Here is a 25,251-nt window from a genome sequence, read left to right on the forward strand (position 1 = left end):
ACTGTTTGTTCCTAACCTTTGACCACTTAGTTATTGAGGAATGATTGTTGGTCTTATGTTTATACCTATTATTTGTTTATAGTTTATCTTGGATACCAAATCCTAATGAGACAATTTGATAACAAAGGATGTTTCTTTTCCCATTTGATTACTTTCCTTCTTACTTTAGATCCATTAATTTTTTTTTTCAGTTTCATATAAACATGTTACTGTTTTATCTTTTTTAATTGCCTCTATCCCTTCTTTGTGATTTGTTGTTTGAGAAGTAAATGACCTACTTCCCATCTAATTTTTTATAACATGAATTATTATAAAATAAAGATCTTAACTGTTGTTCATCCTTTGTTTTCCTTTTTTTTTTTTTTTTGAGTCAATGGTACTTTATTTTTTAATAGTTTTTATTTTTCCAAATACATGCAAAAATAGTTTTCAGCATCTATCTTGCAAAACCTTTTGTTCCACTTTTTTCTCCTTCCCTCCCCCTGTAACTTTAGCCAACAAGCAGTCCAATATAGGTTAAATGTGTAATTCTTGTAAACATTTCCATATTCATCATGCTGCACAAGAAAAATCCAATCAAAAGGGAATAAAAAAACCAAGCGAGCAAACAACAGCAACAATGAAAAAGGTGAAAATGCTATGCTTTGATTCATAATCCATGTCTCCTAGTTTTCTCTCTGGATATGGATTACTCTTCTGTGGAATATGGTGTAAGGTGTCTGTCTGAGACTAATTTCTAATAATCTGTTATTATAATCCATTTTGACTGAAAGATTGACTGTCTAAAGAAAAGTAAAGGGAAGTATGGATCTGAGAATTTAGTCTGGTAGCATTCTGTGAAAGGCAGCAGACAGATTGGGAAGTGAAGGGATTTAAGGCAATGTATTTAATTATGAGGGGTTTTTTTTTTTTTTTTGGTAGTTTTTGTTGTTTTGCTATATCAAGTGAGAAGTGATGGGATCCTTAAATAAACTGATAGCCAGCTATATGATTAGTGAGAAAGGCACATAAAGGTAGGAAATAAAATGTAGAATTTAGAAACATCAAGTAGGTCTGGAATTTAGAATGTGTGAAAGAAAAATAATGTGTAATAAGTATGTAAAGGTAGGTGAGCTAGGCTGTAAATGTTATTATGTGAAGTAATTTGAATTTTATCTTAAAAGAAATAAAGAACTATTGAACTTCTATCAGAACTCTATAGACATATGACATAGTCTCATACTCTTTGCTAAAGTTACGCTGTTCTAATCTTTTTATTTTTTACTTACTGCTTTTGTTTTTATATTACCTTCATTCCCAAATACCCTACCTCCTCAAAGTACCACTCATTGAATTACACCTTGTAATAGTAATTAATGTAGAAAGGGAACAGAAGTAGTTCTGGAAAACTTTTTTTCTTTTCTTTTTTAATAATTATAACTTTTTATTGACAGAACCCATGCCAGGGTAATTTTTTACAACATTATCCCTTGCACTCACTTCGTTTTGATTTTTCCCCTCCCTCCATTCCCTCCCCCAGATGGCAAGCAGTCCTATACATGTTAAATGTCACAGTATATCCGAACAGTTCTCTTGTTGCTCAGGAAGAATTGGATTCAGAAGGTAAAAATAACCTGGGTAGAAAAACAAAAATGCAAACAGTTTAGATTCATTTCCCAGTGTTCTTTCTTTGGGTGTAGCTGCTTCTGTCATTGATCAATTGAAACTGATTTAGATCTTCTCTTTGTCAAAGAAATCCATTTCCATCAGAATACATCCTCATCCTCATATCGTTGTTGAAGTATATAATGATCTTTTGGTTCTGCTCATTTCACTTGGCATCAGTTCATGAGAGTTTCTCCAAACCTCTCTGTATTCATCTTGCTAGTCATTTCTTACAGAACAATAATATTCCATAACATTCATGTACCACAATTTATTCAGCCATTCTCCAATTGATGGGCATCCATTCATTTTCCAGTTTCTGGCCACTACAAACAGGGCTACCACAAACATTTTGGCACATACAGGTCCCTTCCCTTCTTTAGTATTTCTTTGGGGTATAAGCCCAGTAGTAGCACTGCTGGACCAAAGGGTATGTTTGGGCATAGTTCCAAATTGCTCTTCAGAATGGTTGGATTCGTTCCCAACTCCACCAACAATGCATCAGTGTCTCAGTTTTCCCACATCCCCTCCAACATTCACCATTATTTTTTCCTGTCATCTTAGCCAATCTGACAGGTGTATAACGGTATCTCAGAGTTATCTTAATTTGCATTTCTCTGATCAATAGTGATTTGGAACACTCTTTCATATGAGTGGAAATAGTTTCAATTTAATCATCTGAGAATTGTCTGTTCATATCCTTTGACCATTTATCAATTGGAGATGGCTTGATTTCTTATAAATTAGAGTCAGTTCTCTGTATATTTTGGAAATGAGATCTTTTTCAGAACCTTTAACTGTGAAGATGTTTTCCCAGTTTGTTGCTTCCCTTCTAATCTTGTTTGCATTAGTTTTGTTTGTAGAAAGGCCTTTTAATTTGATGTAATCAAAATTTTCTCTTTTGTGATCAATAATGGTCTCTAGTTCATCTTTGGTCACAAATGTCTTACTCTTCCAAGTCTGAGAGGTAAACTATCCTATGTTCCTCTAATTTATTTATAATCTCGTTCTTTATGCCTAAATCATGAACCCATTTTGATCTTATCTTGGTATATGATGTTAAGTGTGGGTCCATGCCTAATTTCTGCCATATTAATTTCCAGTTATCCCAGCAATTTTTGTCAAATAGTGAATTCTTATCCCTGTAATGGGCTGAGGCTTGAGTTGGTGCACTGAGGTCCCAAGCACATGAGGCTAAATAGTAATTGGACCATACTCTATGGCACCAACTCAAGCCTCAGCCCATTACATATCCCAAAAGTTAGGATCTTTGGGTTTGTCAAACACTAGATTGGTATAGTTGACTATTCTGTCTTGTGAATCTAACCTATTCCACTGATCAACTAATCTATTTCTTAGTCAATACCAAATGGTTTTGGTGACTGCTGCTTTATAATATAGTTTTAGATCAGGTACAGCTAGGCCACCTTCATTTGATTTTTTTTTCATTAATTCCCTTGAGATTCTCGACCTTTTGTTCTTCCATATGAATTTTGTTGTTATTTTTTCTAGAATATTAAAATATTTTCTTGGCAGTCTGATTGGCGTAGCACTAAATAAATAGATTAGTTTAGGGAGTATTATCATTTTTCTTATATTCGCTCAGCCTATCCAAGAGCACTTAATATTTTTCCAATTATTTAAATCTGACTTTATTTTTGTGGAAAGTTTTTTGTAATTTTGCTCAAGTAATTCCTGACTTTCCTTTGGTAGATAGATTCCCAAATATTTTATGCTGTCAACAGTTATTTTGAATGGAATTTCTCTTTGTATCTCTTGCTGTTGGATTTTGTTGGTGATGTATAAAAATGCTGAGGATTTATGGGGAGTTCTGGAAAACTAAACAATATGTTAAGCACATTTAATATTATTTGCATTTTTTTAGTAGGTTGGCCTGACTCAGGTCGGTAGATTCAGTGTTGAACCAAATGAAACAATTGTGATACTACAAAATGAAATAGTTCTAGATAATTCAACAGTTAACAAAATATGGTTTATTTATTCATAATTAGAATAGAGTTCTTTTTCAATAAGCAAGGCACTTAGCTTGGATAGATTGAGCCCCTCCTTGCTTAGTATTTCAACTCCACTTCAGTAGCCCTTTATTTCTATGGCCAAGTTTCCATATCTAGATTTCAGAGGTTTTGATACAAGAAGTTTTTGACCAATTCCCTGGTCTAATCAAATACTGGGGATGACTTTGTTGCTTTTTAGGGTGAAAAAGTTGTCTAATCCCCAAGGGGGTTGAGAAAGGGGAAACTTTGGTAGTGTAAGTGGGACCTTTTGTTTCTGTCTTTGATCTCCTTGAGGAGCTATGCTTAGCATTCGAATTTCAGGTTCAAAAAGAGCAAGGACACTTTTTTCACTTTTTTGTTGATGTTGAGTTTCAATCGTGTCCAACTCTGTGTGACCCCATTTGGGGTTTTTCTTGGTCAGGATACTAGAATGATTTGCCATTTCCTTTTCCAGCTCATTTTACAGATGAGCAAACTGAGGCAAACAGGGTGAGGTGACTTTCCCAGGTCATATAATTAGTAAATAAGTGTGAACTCATGAAGATGAGCCCCTGACTCCAAGCTTGGTATTCTGTCCACAATGCCAGCTAACTGCTTTTTGCTTCTTTAGCATAATATTAAACTTCTTTACAGAACAGTTAGAGCTCCATCAACAGTGTGCTGGTATTGGGGAGAGGATGATCAATGAAGAGGATCTTGGAATCCTTCATGTGAGAGCCTGGTCTGTTGTGATATGATGAGAAGAGAGAAAGGGGTAAAGGTTGGCGATGTGGAGAAGCTAGGATTGATAAGACTTGGTGTGGTGGTAAGCTGGAAAGAAGTGATAGCAAGTCATTTTCCTTTTTTAGGCATCAGTGTAGTCATCTGTAAAATGAAATAATTAGAAAGATGGGGCTTTTAGGGCCCTACTAAGTTTAAAACTATGATTCTGTGATTGACTGGGCTCAGTGACAGAAAGTAAAGAACAGACAAGATAATCTTTGAGGAAGGAGGAGGGAGTGGAAAAGAACTGTGAGAGAGGTAGATGATTTTATTATCTCCATTTTATAATTGAGAAAGCTGATGCAGCTTTCCTAATATCACATAGGTAGTATGTATCTGAGGCTGAATTTCAACTCAGGTCTTCTTGATGCCAGGACTAGCACTCTAGTCACTGTACTATAGAGCAGACTGGAAAAATAGCAGTGTTTACTGGGGAGATGGTAGGTTTGGAATGTCTCACAGACATTCTAGGAGATCGCTCAATAGAATTGGAATTTATTTACAAAAGGATTGTGTGATTGAACCTATGAAAACTAATGAGGTCACTAGATGAAGGTTAAATTTTCAACATTGGGTCACTTTTTATACCAAAGGCTCTTCTTTCTGCATTTCTTACCAGGAAAGAAACAAATTCTCTAACCTTATTGAAAAGCCATCTGTTATATTTTGGTATATGCTAATAAGTTTTACAGGATAGGTGATTTTGAGGTTCAGAATAATTTCTCTTGCTTATTAGTATATTGCATTCCAACTATTGTCCTTGACTTTTAGTTCTTGTTGCAAAGACTTTTATAAAATCTGAATGAGTGATTCTTGATAATATAAATTATTTTCTCCTTGATATGTCTTAAGAACCTTTTGATATGAAACTCTAGAAATTGGTGACTGTTTAGTTAAATTTTGGATTGTCCTCTTTTTGTCTCCTGTAGTTTGTATTATGGGAGAAATATCTGCTCTTTGAATTCTGGTTATTATAGGTTGCTGCTGTTGAAATAAGTCTTATCAGTGTAGAAATTATAGTTCTTATTATGTTTTAAGCACAGGTTCAGAATTTTAAAAAAAATATCCAAACAAAGATTAGAATTTTAAAGAGTTTTTTTATAGACAAAATTATATCTTTGTGATAGAAATTCTTTTACATATTACAATCTCATACATTCTTTTAGATTATCAAAGTTAAAAAGACAAATTTATAATCCTGTGCTTCCTTCAGTTTCACAAAAGTTGAACCAACTCAGTTAAATAGTCATATCATAAAACCCTTAAAGAAAAAAAACTAAACAGACTCTTAAGTTAAGGCCAATTATAGATTAAACTATATTTAGAGGGTTCACAATGTGCTGATTGACAAAGGAGATATATGCCTTTTATGTCACTTCCTCAAAGAGGATAAATCAAATTACTTTGTGAAGTCTTGGCTCTCTTTTTTTTTACTTCTTTTGTGAAGAATGTTTGAAGTTATTAAGTAAATTTTCACATCCCATTGGAATAGGTTTCAGCCAGTTTAATAACCTTCTAACTGGAAGAAAAGTCTCTAATCTCTGCAAATAATGAAAATTGATTAAAGAAAATCAAAGAAGAAAAATTATCATCATAATTGGATCGATTTGCAACCTGCTTTCTATTCTAGTTCTTATGGACAGTTTCTTTTAAGATTTTCTGGAATATAATATGGTGTAATGGGCCAGAACTCTGGAGAAAGGTGTTAACTCAGTGGAATTGATAAGACAATGGTTATCTAGTTTAGCATGGTGATTAATAGTTCTCTAGTTCAGTATGATTGATTTAATCTTACAGCAAATAATGATTCCTTAGTGATATAATGATTGGTTTATACTCAGTAGAATGAATTGATTTAATTGTAATCGAGTATATAAACTGGGAACATACTCAGCCAGAGGAGCGAAGACTTGACCAGCCTCATGGTGGCTCTCCTGCCTTCATCACTTCTCCACTAAGACCAAGGACCCTCCAGATTGCTAATCCACCCCAGTGTGAGGGCTCTAGAAAGCAGGACATTACATTGAGATGTGCAGATTGCTGAGTGGCTGACTGATTGAGACTGCTGATGCAGACTGGGAAAAACTGAAGGATACAATAAAGACTTTGGACTTTATCCCTGACTATTCTTGTAGTAATTATTCGGCTGAGACCAAGGCTGGTCCGAAGGCCCTCCAGAAAGCTAGCCCAGACATTACAGTTTCAGGTTTTGTTTCTGCACATATTTGGGGAAACTTATAGATCCCAAATTAAATAATTCACCCACTTCTGCAATCTACCTCTATTACTTTGCCTTATAGATATTTAAGAGTTTTCAATTTTAGCATTTTTTGAGTTTGCTCTGTGTTCATTCTTTCTTCCTTGCTGTTTTTGTTCTGCCTGTTCCATTTTGTTATTTAGAATCCTGCTTCTTTGAGATTTTTTTTTTTTTACCATTCTTTCTGTAAGTTTTAATATTCATCATTTTAAATTCTCCATTTAGCATTGTTACTTAATTTTATGGATGTCATAAGAGAATTTTTCACTATTATTACATCATATCTTTAAGGCAGCAGCTAGCTAGGGCTTGTAGAATTTGTCTGGCATCAATCAATCTCAAATAATTATTTAGTGATAAGAGAATTTCTGGCTCAGCTTTATTACCCTAATTAAGTTGAACATGTCAAATAAGTAGCTCTAGGGTTAATGGCTCTGGTTACTCTGCAAATTCCAGCTTTATCTCTTAACGTTTTTATTTTACTTGATATAGATCTTTTCTCTCTTCTCTCTGTTCTTTGATGTGTAAATCTTTACCTTCCTTTCTGCCCCCTAAAATGCCATTGTATCTTTCCCACCCATTTAACAAAAATTATAGTAAGTTGCAAAAACTGATGCTGAGGCCCACTGGTTTTTGTATAGCATAAGTCTGTACTTGGAATATATAAGAAGTGGTTTTTAAAATGTTTCTACATGTTAATAATTTTGATTGGCAGTAGTACCTATCAGTGAATCCTTAGACTTTCTTATATTATGGTTGTTTTATTTTCTTTTACATGCATTGTAATTAGTGTAAGCTCTGGAAATTCCTGTGTTAGATTGGTAGGAAGGAGACAGTTTATTAAATGTTTACTATGTAGTAGGCTTGGCACTAAGCATGTAAATCCTGCCCTCAAGGAGCCTGCATTATTTTTTTTTCCTTTTTTCATCAAAAATATTTAATATGAATATTATTAAATATTTAGCATGAAGCTTCTGTCCACTTAGTAAGAATGTGTACAAGTGAAGCCATCTTTCTTTTTTTTTTTTTAATTATTATTATAGCTTTTTATTTACAAGATATATGCATTGGTAATTTTACATCATTGACAATTGCCATACCTTTTGTTCCAACTTTTCCCCTCCTTCCCTCCTGATGGCAGGTTGACAAATACATGTTAAATATGTTAAAGTATAAATTAAATACAATGTAAGTATACATGTCCAAACAGTTATTTTGTTGTGCAAAAAGAATTGGACTCTGAAATAGTGTACAATTAGCCTGTGAAGGAAATAAAAAATGCAGGCAGACAAAAATAGAGGGATTGGGAATTCTATGTAATGGTTCATAGTCATCTCCCAAAGTTCTTTCGCTGGGTGTAGCTGGTTCAATTCATTACTGCTCTATTGGAATTGATTGGGTTCATCTCATTGCTGAGGATGGCCATGTCCATCAGAATTGATCTTTATATAGTATTGTTGTTGAAGTGTATAATGCTCTTCCGGTCCTGCTCGTTTCACTCAGCATCAGTTCATGTAAGTCTCTCCAGGCCTTTCTGAAATCATCCCGCTGGTCATTTGTGAAGCCATCTTTCAATAAGTTTCTCTTAAATTATTCTCAGTACTTAAATTATTGCCTTTTTCTGGGGCCTGGGAAACTAGCTTTGTATAGAAATTTACAGAAAACAGAATCATAGCAATGTGCCACCACATTATTTCTTACAGTTGGATTTTTCCAACATGATGTTTGTTTGGATAAAGAAAGGATTTAAATTATATTGCAGATATCAGATTTTCACTTTTGGAGATGACATGGATCGCCCAGAAGTAGTAAATTGTGCTTTAGTTTTTGCTACTGTAATAATAGGCATTGTATTAATAACTGAGAATGTTTGTAAAAAGAACTTTGTAATTAATAAGGCCTTCCACAATTTACAGAACATTTGAACAGAAAGATAGTTGGTGAAACATTGGCCTGGCACACATGAGCTGGGTATTCTAGCTCTGAAATTGCCTTTAATATACTAGGTTGCCTTGGCCAAGTACTTTTTCCTTTCCTGAGCTTGTTTCCCACATCTGTCAAGTGAAAGGTGTGAAGACAATGAGTATATTGGCTTATGTCACATAAGTGGTCTGGCTTATGGTTATTAGGTTCTTTCAGTGACTATTCCATGGCTCTGGGGTCCATAGGGCCCTTCTAATTCTGATTCTCAGTTCAGGTACTATAGTGACTCTAAGGTATTTTTTAGCCTAAACATTTTGGTGCTCTCCAACTCTTTCATTTTATGATTTTTTATCTTATCACTTTGGATTCTCACTCTAAGGTAGGCAGGGAAGATTGTTGTCTTCCCTGTAGTTTGATGTATTCAATTGTTTGTTATAAAAAGGAGAGGGAAATAAAAACCTTATTATAGTACATATGCTTCTGAAAATTTTTATTTAAGGATACCTTGTCAAAACCAGCCATATCTTAGGAATTAAGTAGTGTGTGTTTTTTTTTTTTTTCTTTTCTCAAAATACTTCTTAGAAACTCCCAGACCTCCAGGTTTAATCTTATATGAATAAATTTGTTTTTTTCTTTACTTAATGTCTGGTTCTACTTTGCCTAATATTGTTGATCCCATTCTTTTTTTTTTTTTTTTTTTTTTAATTTCCTAAGCTGTTATTTCAGTGGAGATTCATTTTCAGGGATGTAAAATTTGATTGGTTGAAGGTTTGGCTGTTCATCTGGTATCAAATCCAATCATTTCAAAATTTTTCTGGGTGCTCAGAATTTTGACAACTGGGCTCTGCTTCTCCTTCTGGGCCTGGACAGGCCAGCAGCAATGGAGAGCAAAGCTTATGAGGAATGAGCAGAGGCATCCCCATCTCCCACCCACCTGTGAAGTAGTCCCAGCTACAGTCCCCATTTCTGTCTCCCAAGAACCTATATTCTATATGTGCTTCCAAGAGCATAGATAAAAGGGAGCAGATGAAAGAAGGCTGGGCAGGAAATGATGGGACCCAAACTTGGAATAAAGTCACACAGGGCCTTCCACAAATAGAGACTCTAGGATGGAAAAAGGCTTTGACTTTGCAAAAAGATATTCCAAATTCCAAATTAAGAATTAGGAGGTCCCAATATTGAGGGAAGTTCCAGAATGAGCCAACAGGAACTGGGACATGGTTGTGAAGTCTATAGAATCATGAACAGAACTAGAAGGAAAGTGAAGGCTGGCCAGTCTATATTTTAGAGGTACCTTTATTATAACCTTATTTTTTCCTTCTAGAATTTTTTCCATACTTACTTTCATTTCATAGTATTTGTTCACTGTATTGAGGCCCCTTGTACTTCTTAATTTCTTTAAGATTTCTGGTAATTCTCCTATGAGGATTTTCTTGTTAGGGTTTTATTATTGGAAGAATTTTCTCCCCATTGATATTATGGAATCTATCACAATGCAGAAATTTAGAGGTAAAAACATAATTAGAGTTTCTAACAAAGCTTGGATTGAGAAAAGTTACATTGAAGAGATGATTTTTGAACATGAAATTGTCTGTAAAATGTACTAACCTACCATGCTTCCCTTGATTAAGGTTGAATTGACACATTAGAACAAATTATTAAATAGACCAAGTTATAGAATTAAATACTGAATTTCAAAATCCTATTTAGAAAAATATAAAGCTAAATTTTAAAGAAGTTATAATGGACTAATTAAGAGTATAGGAGACTTACATGGCATTAAGGTAATCTGAGGTCCAGAGCCTAGAGAATCCTTTCCACAAATTTAGCTATATCCCCAAGAAGAGTTTAAAATTTTTGAAGATGCTTTATTTGCTTTTTCCTCTCTTATTTCAAGAATGTTAAAAGTCTTCCCACAGTACTATCATTCCATGAGTCAAGTTTTAGGCAGATGAGATTGACATTAACAGAAGATAGCCATATATTTAGGAGAAATGACATAATAAAATTGAACAAAATGAAATACAAAATTCTTATAAGGTTTTTTCCTCTGCCTTCATTTTTTTTTATCATTCTTTTTATTTGATGCATTTGTAGTTGTTTTTAAACGGTACAAGAGAACCAGACTTAGTTGTGATCAGTTTCACAGCCATTTTGTCTAGACATCTCTACAATATCTTTCCCCATTTCTCCTTTTATACTATTGCCGCCTTATTCAGAATCTCAGCACTTCTCATCCAGACTGCTTTTTAATCTGTCCTTTACAAAACTGCCAAAATAATCTTCTTGAGACACTGGATTATGTCATTTGTCTTTTTATAAACTGTCAGTAATCTATAATACAAAATATCCTTAGTGATCTGCATACAATCCTAACTACCTTTTTAGCCCTGCTTCGTTATTATTCCTTAGAAAGCAATTCAAGTTTCTGCCAAACTAGATTGTTTCCTGAACTTATTGTACTATCTTCCTACTTTTATGTTCTTACATTTTCAGTGACTTTCATCCATCCATTTATTTATTTATTTAGTTACTCATTTATTTATTTATTTAGTTGCTCATTTATTTATTTATTTAGTTACTCATTTATTTATTCATTTACTTATTTACTTATTTATTTATTTATTTATTTGTTTTCACTTATTTATTTATTTATTGCTCTGTTTTTCTCTCTGATTTTGATTTTGATTTTGATTTATTTTATTTTATTTTTAAATTTTTATTTAATAATTACTTTATATCGACAGAATCCATGCTAGGGTAATTTTTTTACAACATTATCCCTTGCACTCATTTCTGTTCTGATTTTTCCCCTCCCTCCCTCCACCCCCTCCCCTAGATGGCAAGCAGTCCTATATATGTTAAATATGTTGCAGTATAGCCTAGATACAATATATGTTTGCAGAACCGAACAGTTCTCTTGTTGCACAGGGAGAATTGGATTCAGAAGGTATAAATAACCCGGGAAGAAAAACAAAAATGCAGATAGTTCACATTCATTTCCCAGTGTTCTTTCTTTGGGTGTAGCTGCTTCTGTCCATCATTTATCAATTGAAACTCAGGTCTCTTTGTCAAAGAAATCCATTTCCATCAAAATATGTCCTCATACAATATCGTTGTTGAAGTGTATAATGATCTCCTGGTTCTGCTCATTTCACTTAGCATCAGTTCATGTAAGTCTCGCCAGTCCTCTCTGTATTCATCCAGCTGGTCATTTCTTACAGAACAATAATATTCCATAACATTCATATACCACAATTTACCCAGCCATTCTCCAATTGATGGGCATCCATTCATTTTCCAGTTTCTAGCCACTACAAACAGGGCTGCTACAAACATTTTGGCACATACAGGTCCCTTTCCCTTCTTTAGTATTTCTTTGGGATATAAGCCCAATAGAAACACTGCTGGGTCAAAGGGTATGCACAATTTGATAACTTTTTGGGCATAATTCCAGATTGCTCTCCAGAATGGTTGGATTCGTTCACAACTCCACCAACAATGCATTAGTGTCCCAGTTTTCCTGCATCCCCTCCAACATTCATCATTATTTTTTCCTGTCATCTTAGCCAATCTGACAGGTGTGTAGTGGTATCTCAGAGTTGTCTTAATTTGCATTTCTCTGATCAATAATGATTTGGAACACTTTCATATGAGTGGTAATAGTTTCAATTTCATCCTCTGAAAATTGTCTGTTCATATCCTTTGACCATTTATCAATTGGAGAATGGCTTGATTTCTTATAAATTTGAGTCAGTTCTATATATATTTTGGAAATGAGGCCTTTATCAGAACCTTTAACTGTGAAGATGTTTTCCCAGTTTGTTGCTTCCCTTCTAATCTTGTTTGCATTAGTTTTGTTTGTACAAAGGCTTTTTAATTTGAAGTAATCAAAATTTTCTATTTTGTGATCAGTAATGGTCTCTAGTTCATCTTTGGTCACAAATTTCTTTCTCCTCCACAAGTCTGAGAGATAAACTATCCTGTGTTCCTCTAATTTATTTATAATCTCATTCTTTATGCCTAGGTCATGGACCCATTTTGATCTTATCTTGGTATATGGTGTTAAGTGTGGGTCCATGCCTAATTTCTGCCATACTAATTTCCAATTATCCCAGCAGTTTTTATCAAATAATGAATTCTTATCCCAGAGGTTAGGGTCTTTGGGTTTGTCAAACACTAGATTGGTATAGTTGACTATTCTGTCTTGTGAACCTAACCTTTTCCACTGATCCACTAATCTATTTCTTAGCCAATACCAAATGGTTTTGGTGACTGCTGCTTTATAATATAATTTTAGATCAGGTACAGCTAGGCCACCTTCATTTGATTTTTTTTCATTAATTCCCTTGAGATTCTCGACTTTTTATTGTTACATATGAATTTTGTTGTTATTTTTTCTAGATCATTAAAATATTTTCTTGGAAGTCTGATTGGTATAGCACTAAATAAATAGATTAGTTTAGGGAGTATTGTCATCTTTATTATGTTCGCTCGGCTGATCCAAGAGCACTTAATATTTTTCCAATTATTTAAGTCTGACTTTATTTGTGTGGAGACTTTTTTATAATTTTGCTCATATAATTCCTGACTTTCCTTTGGTAGATAGATTCCCAAATATTTTATGGTATCAACAGTTATTCTGAATGGAATTTCTCTTTGTATCTCTTGCTGTTGGGTTTTGTTGGTGATGTATAAAAATGCTGAGGATTTATGGGGATTTATTTTGTAGCCAGCTACTTTGCTAAAATTATGAATTATTTCTAATAGCTTTTTAGTATAATCTCTGGGGTTCTCTAGGTATACCATCATATCATCTGCAAAGAGTGATAGTTTGGTTTCCTCATTGCCTACTCTAATTCCTTTAATATCTTTCTCAACTCTTATTGCCGAGGCTAGTGTTTCTAATACGATATTAAATAATAATGGTGATAGTGGGCAACCTTGCTTCACTCCAGATCTTACTGGGAAAGGTTCCAGTTTTTCCCCATTGCATATGATGCTTACTGATGATTTTAAATATATGCTCCTGACTATTTTAAGGAAAAGTCCATTTATTCCTATGTTCTCAAGTGTTTTTATTAGGAATGGCTGTTGGATTTTATCAAATGCTTTTTCTGCATCTATTGAGATGATCATATGGTTTTTGTTTGTTTGGTTATTGATATAGTCAATTATGCTAATAGTTTTCCTAATATTGAACCAGCCCTGCATTCCTGGCATAAATCCTACTTGGTCATAATGTATTATCCTGGGGATGATTTTCTGTAATCTTTTTGCTAATATTTTATTTAAGATTTTAGCATCAATATTCATTAGGGAGATTGGTCTATAATTTTCTTTCTCTGTTTTCAGCTTACCTGGTTTAGGTATCAGTACCATGTCTGTGTCATAAAAGGAGTTTGGTAGGACTCCTTAAATCCCTATTTTTTCAAATAGTTTATTTAGCATTGGAGTTAATTGTTCTTTAAATGTTTGGTAGAATTCACATGTAAATCCATCTGATCCTGGGGATTTTTTCTTAGGGAGTTGATTGATAGTTTGTTCTATTTCTTTTTCTGAGATGGGACTGTTTAGGATATTTACTTCTTCCTCTGTTAGTTTGGGCAAGCTATATTTTTAGAGGTATTTTTCTATTTCATTTAAGTTGTCGAATTTATTGGCATAAAGTTGGGCAAAGTAACTCCTAATTATTGCTCTAATTTCCTCTTCATTAGTGGCGAGTTCTCCCTTTTCATTTTTAAGACTAACAATTTGATTTTCCTCTTTCCTTTTTTAAATCAGATTTACTAAGGGTTTGTCTATTTTGTTGGTTTTTTCATAGAACCAACTCTTAGTTTTATTAATTAATTCAATAGTTTTTTACTTTCAATTTTATTGATCTCTCCTTTTATTTTTAGAATTTCAAGTTTAGCATTTGACTGGGGGTTTTTAATTTGTTCCTTTTCTAGCATTTTTAGTTGCAAGCCCAATTCATTGACCTTCTCTTTCTCTATTTTATACAAATAGGCCTCTAGAGATATGAAATTTCCCCTTATTACCGCTTTGGCTGCATCCCATACATTTTGGTATGATGTCTCATTATTATCATTTTCTTGAGTGAAGTTATTAATTATGTCTATGATTTGCTGTTTCACCAATCATTCTTTAGTATGAGATTATTTAGTTTCCAATTATTTTTTGGTCTACTTCCCCCTGGCTTTTTGTTGAATGTAATTTTCATTGTATCGTGGTCTGAAAAGGATGCATTTACTATTTCTGCCTTACTGCATTTGAGTTTGAGGTTTTTATGTCCTAATATATGGTCAGTTTTTGTATAGGTTCCATGAACTGCTGAAAAGAAAGTGTATTCCTTTCTGTCTCCATTACATTTTCTCCAGAGATCTATCATATCTAACTTTTCTAGTATTCTATTTACCTCTTTGACTTCTTTCTTATTTATTTTGTGGTTTGATTTATCTAATTCTGAGAGTGCAAGGTTAAGATCTCCCACTATTATAGTTTTACTGTCTATTTCTTCTTGCAGCTCTCTTAGTTTCTCTTTTAAGAATTTAGATGCTACTCCACTTGGTGCATATATGTTTAATATAGATAATGCTTCATTATCCATGCTACCCTTTAGCAAGATATAGTGCCCTTCCTTATCTCTTTTAATTAGATCAATTTTTGCTTTAGCTTGATCTGAGATCAGGATGGCTACCCCTGCTTTTTTGACTTCACCTGAAGCATAGTAGATTTTGCTCCAACCTTTTACCTTTAACCTGCATGTATCTCCCCGCTTCAGGTGTGTTTCCTGTAAACAACATATTGTAGGATTCTGGCTTTTAATCCATTCTGCTAACCGCTTCCTCTTTATGGGGGAGTTTACCCCATTCACATTTATGGTTAGATTGACCAATTCTGTATTACTTGCCATCTTGTTAACCCCGGTTTATGCTTTTCTCCCTTTTTTCCCCTTTACCCCCCTTCCCAGTATTAAGCTTGTGAGCACCACTTGCTTCTCACAGCCTTCCCTTTTTAGTATCCCTCCCCCCGCCTTAGAGTTCCTCCCCCTGTCTTACCCCTTTCCCTCCCAGTTCCCGTATTCCCTTCCTCTTAGCTTATTCCTTCCCTTTTCACTTTTCCCTTCTCACTTTTCAATGAGGTGGGAGAAGTTTCACCATAGATTGAATATGTCTTAAGATTTTTCACTTAAAGCCAATTCTGAAGGCAGTAAGATACCCACTATATTCATCCCCCTCCATTCTTTCTCTCAGATATAATAGGTTTCCTATGCCTCTTCATGAGATGTAGTACCCCCACTTTACCCTTTTTCTGGTACAATGTCCTTTCCACATCAGTTTCTAGAACAAGGTATACATGTATTCTTTATACATCTTTATAGCCGAAATATAGTTCCCAAGATTAATCTTTACCTTTTTAGATTTCTCTTGAGTTCTATATTTGTAGATCAAACTTTTTGTTAAGTTCTGGCTTTTTCATCAAAAATAAGTGAAATTCGCTTACTTCATTGAATGTCCATCTTCTTCCCTGGAAAAAGATGCTCATTCTCGCTGGGTAAGTTATTTTTGGTTGCATACCAAGTTCCTTAGCCTTTCGGAATATCATATTCCAGGCCCTTCGATCTTTTAATGTGGATGCTGCCAGATCCTGGGTGATCCTTATTGTGGCTCCTTGATACTTGAATTGGGTTTTTCTAGCCGCTTGCAATATTTTTTCCTTCGTCTGAGGGTTCTGGCATTTGGCCACTATATTCCTTGGTGTTTTGATTTTAGGATCCCTTTCAGTGGGTGATCGATGAATCCTTTCAATGTTTATTTTTTCCTCTGTTCCTATGACTTCTGGGCAGTTCTCTTTGATAATTTCTTGGGAATTTTCTTAGTGTCCAGGCTCTTTTTTTCATCATGTTTTTCTGGGAGTCCAATGATTCTCAGATTGTCTCTCCTGGATCTGTTTTCCAGGTCTGTTGTCTTCCCCAGAAGGTATTTCACATTTTTCTCCATTGTTTGATTTTTTTGGATTTGCTTGACTGATTCTTGTCTCCTCGAGTCATTCAATTCCAATTGTTCAATTCTGATTTTCAGTGAAGTATTTTCTTCACTCACTTTTTAAAAATCTTTTTCTAATTGTCCCATTGAGTTCTTTTGTTCTGTGGAATTTTTTTCCATTTCGCCAATTTTGTTTTTTAGAGAGCTGTTTTCTGTTTCCAGTTCACTAATCCTATTTTTCAAGGATTTTATTTCTTTATCCACTCTCTCTTTAACTGACTTCTCCAGGCTCTTTTGCCAAGCCTCCCATTTTTCTTCTAGCTCCCTTGTGAGAGCCTTTTTAATTTCCTCCATGAGATTCATCTGTGCTGAGGAACAGATGATCTCCTCCTTTGGGGATTCACCTGGGGACTGTCTGTTTTTAGTCTCCTCAGGATTTAGAGTCTGCTCTCTATCTGTGTAGAAGCTGTCAAGGGTTAAAGTCCTCTTCAGTTTCTTGCTCATTCTGTTTAATAATCAAAGACAAACTAGCAAAGAAAAACAGAAAAAACTGGAGTCTTTCTTTGGGGGAGGGGCTGGGTGGTGTTACCGAGCTTCCTCTCCAGACTGCAGGGGGCAGCAGTGAGGCACTAGCAGGACTGTGTTGCGCCTGCGCTCTGAGGTCCCAGAGCGTGCTGAGTCACTGTGGGGGGAGGGGGGGAAGGGGAGGACGGCCAGGTCCTGAGAGACTCCAGCTGTTTGGGGTTGTATTCTTCAACCCCGGTGTTTTTAGCTTCTCTGCTGGGCTGCTGACTTGCTGCCAGGGCAAGGTATCCAAACCTGTAGCGAAGCTCTCCCCGCAGAGACGGCTGCAATCACTCCCCACCCCCTCTCAGCTCTGCTCCCGTGCTCTCACTGCCGCTGCCCTCAGCCTGCGCCCGATCTAAAACCGTCCCAGCCCTCCAGTAAAGACAGACCTTTCTTGGCGAATCTCAAGGATGGCTTCTCTTGGTAACTGTTTGTGGGTTTTTTTTTTTTTTTTTTTCAGTCAAGCATTAATTCAGAGGCTTGTAATGAAATGGATAGTAAGAGAAAGCATGGAGCTACACAGATGTGTGCCTCCTCTCCGCCATCTTAACCGGAAGTCTTCAGTGACTTTCAGAATGATTTTCTTAATGTAAGCATCAATCTAAATATAGCTCTTTACTGGAAACCTACTTTAATCTTTTAATTGAGAAGGTTCTTTCCTTAAATTTTTTTAGAGTAATTTGAAATTCTTCTCTACCATCTAAATAGAATATAAGCTCCTTTAGAATATGAATTGTTCCTTTAAAAAAACCACTTTAATATCCCCAATTTCAACACAGTGTCTTATACATAAGATCAAATTAGTATGTATAAAGTGTTTTGCAAATCTGAAAGTTCCATCCCAGGTTTTCCCAAAGTCTCAGTTCAGTCTTGAGTTATATTCGCCAACTGGTAGTTATTTCTTTTATTATTGCTATTACCTAGGATACACTTAAGAAATGTTTGAATATTAAATGGTGAGACTAATCCTTTTAATTTTTCATTTGTTATCATTATGTTTTCCAGTAGCTATATATGCAGACAATTTGATAACTTGGAACTGTCATGAAGTTTTTTCCCTAACTCTTGAAACTTTAGGATCATAGGATTGTAGATTAAAAGTGGGGTATTTGTAATCTTTTTTGTTACAGTGGACCTTCGCAAACTGGGGAAGCCTATGACATCCTAAGAACAGTTTTTTAATGTATAAAATAAGATATATAAGGTTACAAAGGAAACTTATTATTTTGAAATACAATAATCAGAAAATTTTAATGGTATTTTATTTTTACAAATGCATGCAAAAGTCAATATTCACCTTTGCAAAACCTTATATTCCAAATTTTTCTCCTCTTCCATCCTGCCCCTTCCCCAAGATAGTAAGCAATAATCAGAATATATATTTTTTAAATTCCTGCATCCCAGCTTAAGAAGCTCTGATTTAGAGCTTGACAGAACCTTAAGGCTTCATTTTATAATTGAATAAACAAGAGTCCAGAGCTGAGTTTAAGTAATTTGTCTAGAGTTACATACATAGAGAATAGCAGTCTGGATTTGAACCTAGGCTCTCTGACTCTTTAAATCCAAGACTTCACACTAACATTGCCTACTTAGACTATTATTAAAGTTTTTTTTTTTTAATAGAGTCTTTCTTCCATTTTAATGATTTTTTTCACATATGTCCTCCCTTTATTCCTTACAGGTAAATTTGGTATTAATATCAGTATATGGAACTACTGGGTATGTTTATTATGTACAGTGTTAGAAACAGAATCTGTAGCTCCTCATCAAGTACAGTGATCCACAAGATATTCTCTGTACCCATCACTTTTTCTTTTTGATGAGTCAGTAATCATTGGTCTGCAAAACTGTCTTTTTAATGTCTTATAAACTTTAAAAATTAACTTTAACTTTCTTCATTTTCTGTGGTTTTTCCTTTTCCTCTTTCTTGTGTTCTCCTTGTATTCTAGTCTTACTACAAGGGTATAGAGGATAGACGAGTTTACACAGAACTTGGACTTGTTTCCAATCAGAATTCTAGTTTGATTTGTAAGAAACTGTTGTAGATTATGCCCGTAGTCTTCATTTGGGAACCCAATTTTGATACAATATGCTTTGCTATCTAGAATGGTGCATATGAAGCGGCCAGACTTTGGGAGAAAATGAAAAAGTTGGAAGAATGCAGAGAAGAAGCATATCACATGACTCATGATGGTATGAGTTTACCATGAGTTTTATATGTAGAATATAGCTTGTTTACTCTGATGATTTGAACCTAATCTCTTGTCTCTTTAGGCTATTTGAAACTTTGGCAACTTAGTAAGCCTTCTTTTGGTGCATATGATGCCATCTTTGTGGATGAGGCTCAGGACTGTACTCCAGGTAATAAACAAACATAGGAATAATTCTAAAATAAGAAAAAATTGTGCTCTCGCATGTTTGTTCTCTCTTTTTACACATAGAGACACACCCACATATATATGTATGTATATATGTATATGTAATTGCTACATATATGTATATGAATATATGTTGTGGCATTACAATTTTGATAGTTCTTCTGATACTAAATGTATAGTCCTGAACAATTCTTTTAAATACTATTTAGATGTTGGTGTCTTCATCTGTAAAATGGACATAAAAACATTTTGTAAGCCCTACAGCTTTGTAAGCTCTTTCCACTTCCATTTTTATGAAGTAGCCTGGTATGTAGTGGCGTGCTGAACTTGATAGAATTGACACTTGACTTTGAATCTTGTCTTTAATTCTTTCTAACCATGTGTATGTTTTACTGTATTTGAATTTCAGTTTACTTTTCTATAAAAATGATACCTGCTTTATAGGTTTGTTATGAGGAACATTTTTTGTAGGCCTCAAAGAGCCATATAAATATGAATTATTCATGCTTAAAAAGGAAGCAGTGATGTAAATCAATCCCAAAACATTTGTGTCCTATTTTGAAGTATATCTTGTTAAGGTAAATATGCTTACTTTCTTACTTATGTTTTGTGTTATATATATTTGCTTTCTCTGAGAACCAGTTGGCTGATGGCAAAGAGTCACTAATCTTAGGATGAAAATTTTATTACGGATAATACCCACATGGATAAAACATGTACACAGCATGTATACACATGTGAATGTAATTCTGAGGCATCTTGCTGGTTTCCAATTGGGAATAAAACAGGCAGAGCATATTGGCTTATTTTCTAAGGATATTTGTACTTGGTAAATGTTTGCTTCATTGCAGATTGTTAGCGTATATAGAGAACAATTTGTAGTTGTAAAAAATATGTTCCTGATAAAGTACATGAATGACTACTAAGGTTTTGGTTTTGATTAATTTACTTAGTCCTTAAGAAAAACAAAGAACAAGAAGCTTATCTAAAATGCCCTGGCGGGAGCTCAGAAACTTTAATTTCCTCTTTTCCTTATGAAGAATTATTTCTTTTTTGGTTTTTTGATTATAGTTCCTTGATATCATGCTCTTTTCTTCTTTTTGTTTGTAGCCATCATAGACATTATTCTATCCCAGCCATGTGGAAAAATCTTTGTAGGGGACCCACACCAACAGATCTACACCTTTCGGTATGCTATTAATGCCCTTTTTGCAGTGCCACACACACATCTCTTCTATCTCACACAGGTAAGAACTTTCTCAACTCCCAAAACGTTATTTTGATGTTTTTTTAATTGTGCTTTCTTCCCTTTGCCCTTTTGTTTGTCCATCTGTGAATTAGGTGTAGGTGGTGTTTGAAAAGGAGTGGGGCTCCTGGCAGTGACCAAAGCCACACCATAACCCATGGCCATAACTTTCCTTTTGATACAGTGTGTATACCTTACCACTTTGGCTTGGCTGCTGTTACAGACACTTTAGGCCTCTCACATGGGTTCTTATATGACTCATTACAAGATAAGATATTGTTTATCTTCAAGTCTGGAGCAGCTCAGTCCGTCAAATAATGGATTTGGAACCATAGCTCTTTGAAATAAGTTTTTTTGTTCAGTTGAGGAGAAGCTTTCAGGATTGTAAGAATTAAAAAGAACTAGTCAGTCAAGCTGATCCTAAAGTTTCCACAATTTTTATTTCAGCAGATATGTATTAAGAATGTTATATGTCCTACATTGAAGCAAAAAAAAACCCAAACCCACAAGAAGCTCTGTGTGTGTGTGTGTGTGTGTGTGTGCGCGTGCGTGTACACATGCGTGTTGGGTGGCACACGAATAACTAATGAAAGTTAGAATGAAATATGTGAACAGAAGAGAACCCACAGAGAGGCCTAAGAGGATTCTTTTGGGAGGTTAGGGGAACGTGTTAGGGAAGGATTCATGAAGGTCTCACTTTTACAGTGTTTGAACATAAGGGAATGGTGAGCATAGAGAGAAGTCATGAGGGCAAGGTGAGACTGGAAAACTGCAATAGGTTAGTTAGGCTAGAACATAGATGCATGGCAATTAGTAGTGATGGAAATGAATTGTTTTGAAATTGAGGGACAAGGGGCGTCCTCACATGCTTTGAAGTTTACATGACCCTATATCAGAGCCAGATAGCTGACTGTACAGACATGAATCCTTAAAAATGGCAGAGAATAGCTGAGGTATATCAAATATTTGGTATCTGTTTAGAAAGTTCTTAGTTTTTTTTAATCTGTCTTAGATTCCTTTGACACAGTCAGATTCAAATGCATAAAATAATAGGATTACAAAGGAAATCAATTATATTGAAAGAAAGATGTAATTTTTTTTCTTATCCAAGTCATGGACCTCATGACCCTGAAACTAAGTCTACTTGGATTTCTGGGGGATCCTTGGACCCTAGATTAAGAACCTCTGTATAGAGGAAGGTAGAACACAAAAAGAGAATAGTACCATAGTGTTTGTATGAGAACAAGTCCTTAAATGGAAAGAAAGCCTAAGGGAATAGAGCTTCTAGATTCCGATTCTATTTCCAGTGTCTACTACATATATGACCTAGGGCAAGTAATATAATCTTAGCGTTTCATTTTATTTATCTGTAAAATGTGAGGGTTGAATTAGATAACCTTTAAAATCTATGGTTCTGTGAATATCTAACTTTAGATCTGTTCTGTGGTATCAAAAGAAAGACAAAAGGAAAGAACGTATATAGACGAGAAACAAATAAAATTGAAAGAATTTGGATCATAGGTGAGGGAGATGGGAGAGGTCAAAGAATCATAACATCAAGATGTCTTGTAGGTGAATTAGATTCTGTGCTACTCATTTTGTACTCTCACCCTCCCTATACTCACCCAGCTCAGTGAGGCACTTTTGAAGTATCCTGTAACTTATTTCTTAAGATTTCACAGGTATCCAGGATTTGAATTCAGGAATTCTAATTCCATATCCAGCATTGTTTTCACCACATCATACTATCAGCATCCAGATACTACTTTATTTGTCTTCATTGATTGGGAAACCATTCCCTCATGAAACATTTTTAAATGGCAAGATGGCTCTGAGGTTTCAGTCCTAGATGACTGAGAGAATGATGTTTGAAAACACACTTAATAGTTTCTTGGGAGACTACATAATAATCAGACTCCAGTTAGAGCCCCATCATCAGATTCATATCTAAAGACTTTCTTAACATGCTAAAGCATTCTGCTGGCATTGAGAGACAGACAGCTAGATGTTACAGATGGATAGAATGCTGAACCTGGAAGTCAGGAAGAATTGAATTTAAATCTGCCTCAGACATTTACTTGCTCTGTGAACCTGGGCAAGCCCCTTAAATGTCTTCCCTCAGTTTCCTCATTTGTAAAATGAGGATAATAATAGCAACTAGCTCCCAGGGTTGTTTTAAGGGTCAAATTTGTAAACCAGTTGACAAACCTATTTGCACTATGCAAGTGCTGGTTATTATTAGTAGTATTATACCCTTTGAAAAACTAAAGTCACTTTCATGTCATGTTTAGGGATGGGGGTAGGACTTTAGTGGAAAAAGGGGCCTAGTGGTAGATTGCTTATCTCTTATACAAAGACGAGTCTTTCGAAGATTGGAAAAGTTCATCCTCAGGTTTGTTATATAGAGTAGTGAATTTGTGCTCCATAGCAATCTTCTAAAACTTACCAACTATGTATATCAATGGAGAAAGTGACCACCGAAGAAATTACAAAACCTTAATAGGTACTAAATGGTAAATTTATGTACATGTAGTTTTATTTTATTTTATTTTATGTGAAAGTAATTTATTTTTTTAGAATTATCAATTTTTTTTATTATAGCTTTTTATTGACAGAACACATATATGCATGGGTAATTTTTCAACATTGTCCCTTGCACCCACTTCTGTTCCAACTTGTCCCTTCCCTCTTTCCACCCTTCCTCTAGATGACAGGCAGTCTCATACATGTTAAACATGTTAAAATATATCTTAGATACAATATATGGGTGCAGATTTGTACAGTTCTCTTGTTGTACAAGAACAATTAGATTCAGAAGGTAAAAATATCCTGGGGAAATAAAACAAAAATGCAAGTAGTCTACATTCATTTCCCAGTGTTCCTTCTCTGGGTGTAGCTGATTCTGTCCATCAGTGATCAATTGGAACTGAATTAGATCTTCTCTTTGTCGAAGATAACCACTTCCATCAGAATACATCCTCATGCAGTATTGTATAATCTCCTGGTTCTGCTCATTTCATTTACCATTAGTTCATGTAAGTCTCTCCAAGCCTCTCTGTATTCATCCTGCTGGTCATTTCTTTCAGAACAATAATATTCCATAACATTCATATACCACAGTTTCATGTAGTTTTATTTTAAAAAATTTCCAAATATCCTTTCTACCTAGGATGAGTCAGAAATTATGTTTAGCAAGGCAAATGAGTTCAATTAATTAATAATTATTATTCTCCTTTAAATGCTGAGAATTTTAGTGCATGTCTATATTTATATTAATTTACTGTTGATTAAGATTTAATTTACTGTTCATGTTGCTGACTGATAGGGATTTGTTGTATGCTGGGATGCAGCTACCAATTCTTTGGATCTCTTGACTTTTCTCAACAGAGTTTTAGGTTTGGTGCTGAAATTGCTTATGTGGGAGCCACTCTCTTGGATGTTTGTAAGAAAGTCAGGAGGAAGACTTTGATTGGAGGAAACCAAAAGAGTAAGATTCTTAATTCCTTTGCCATATGGGTTCTAAAAATTAATTTTTTTCTTTACTATAGAATTTATGTTTCTGTCTCAAAAGGTACCATTAGAGGCAGTTCAGAAGGACAAATTGCCTTGTTGTGCCGAACCAATGCGAGTGTGTTTGATGAAGCAGTACGGGTAACAGAAGGGAAAACTCCCTCAAGAATATATTTGATTGGGGTAAGAGTGAATTTCTTTTGATTGCTTCATGCACTGAAACTTTTCAGAGAAATATACTTTCTTCCATGAGAGGAAAATACCTGGTGCAAGAAATATAAATTGATTAATTAAGTTATGGAAGGGAATATTTATTTGACTGTTGGAAATTTCTGTCCTTTATCTCTTTCATTTGTCAATTGAGTGGTTATGTGAATGAGTTGACCCTCTTATGTTGACTACTCAACTCTTTTAAAAATGTAAGCCCTAATTTCACACGTACATGTTTGTTTTGAGTCTCCAATCGTTTATTATCATTATTTATTACTGCAGAATTGATCAGGATGATTATGCATAATCCAAAAGTAGCACTACCATAATTGGTTAGAGTTTTGGACTGGAGATTTGGAGCTAGAAGCCTTAGTTCTTTTATGTGCCATGGGACAAATCATTTCATGTCTTTTAAGAATGTACCAGTATCTTTTTTTTTTTTTTTTCACAAGGAATTCGAAGAGATTAGGTTTCCGAAGGGAAGCTTCTATGCTTTATAAATTTAAAACACTAATGTTTTCCAGGATCTTTTATGTTTATCATAATAAAAATAATACTTTTTAAACATTATACATACACTGAACATTGTACAAAATCTAGTTAATTTCTTCTCTTCCCAACTATCCATAACAAAACTGACTATACCATGTTAAGGAACTTAATTACATAAAAACCAAATACTTTGTTGTATAATGTCTGATATTTTCTGACCAGCTTATACTTGTGTGCTTTGTTTCCCTGAGAACACTGT

General features: G+C 34.6%; 1 protein-coding gene across 1 annotated transcript in view; it reads left to right on the top strand.

Moving 5' to 3' along the window:
- FBH1 (F-box DNA helicase 1) overlaps positions 1-25,251 on the top strand; it is a 97,699-nt gene that overhangs the window by 51,843 nt on the left and 20,605 nt on the right. Inside the window, exons 11-15 of the mRNA XM_051961854.1 lie at positions 19,262-19,349; positions 19,431-19,517; positions 20,645-20,781; positions 24,168-24,267; positions 24,352-24,473. Coding sequence (XP_051817814.1) covers positions 19,262-19,349; positions 19,431-19,517; positions 20,645-20,781; positions 24,168-24,267; positions 24,352-24,473 — 534 coding nt within the window. The remainder of the gene's footprint in view (positions 1-19,261; positions 19,350-19,430; positions 19,518-20,644; positions 20,782-24,167; positions 24,268-24,351; positions 24,474-25,251) is intronic.

Source organism: Antechinus flavipes, chromosome 5 (assembly GCF_016432865.1).
Source record: "Antechinus flavipes isolate AdamAnt ecotype Samford, QLD, Australia chromosome 5, AdamAnt_v2, whole genome shotgun sequence".
Classification (NCBI taxonomy): Eukaryota; Metazoa; Chordata; class Mammalia; order Dasyuromorphia; family Dasyuridae; genus Antechinus; species Antechinus flavipes.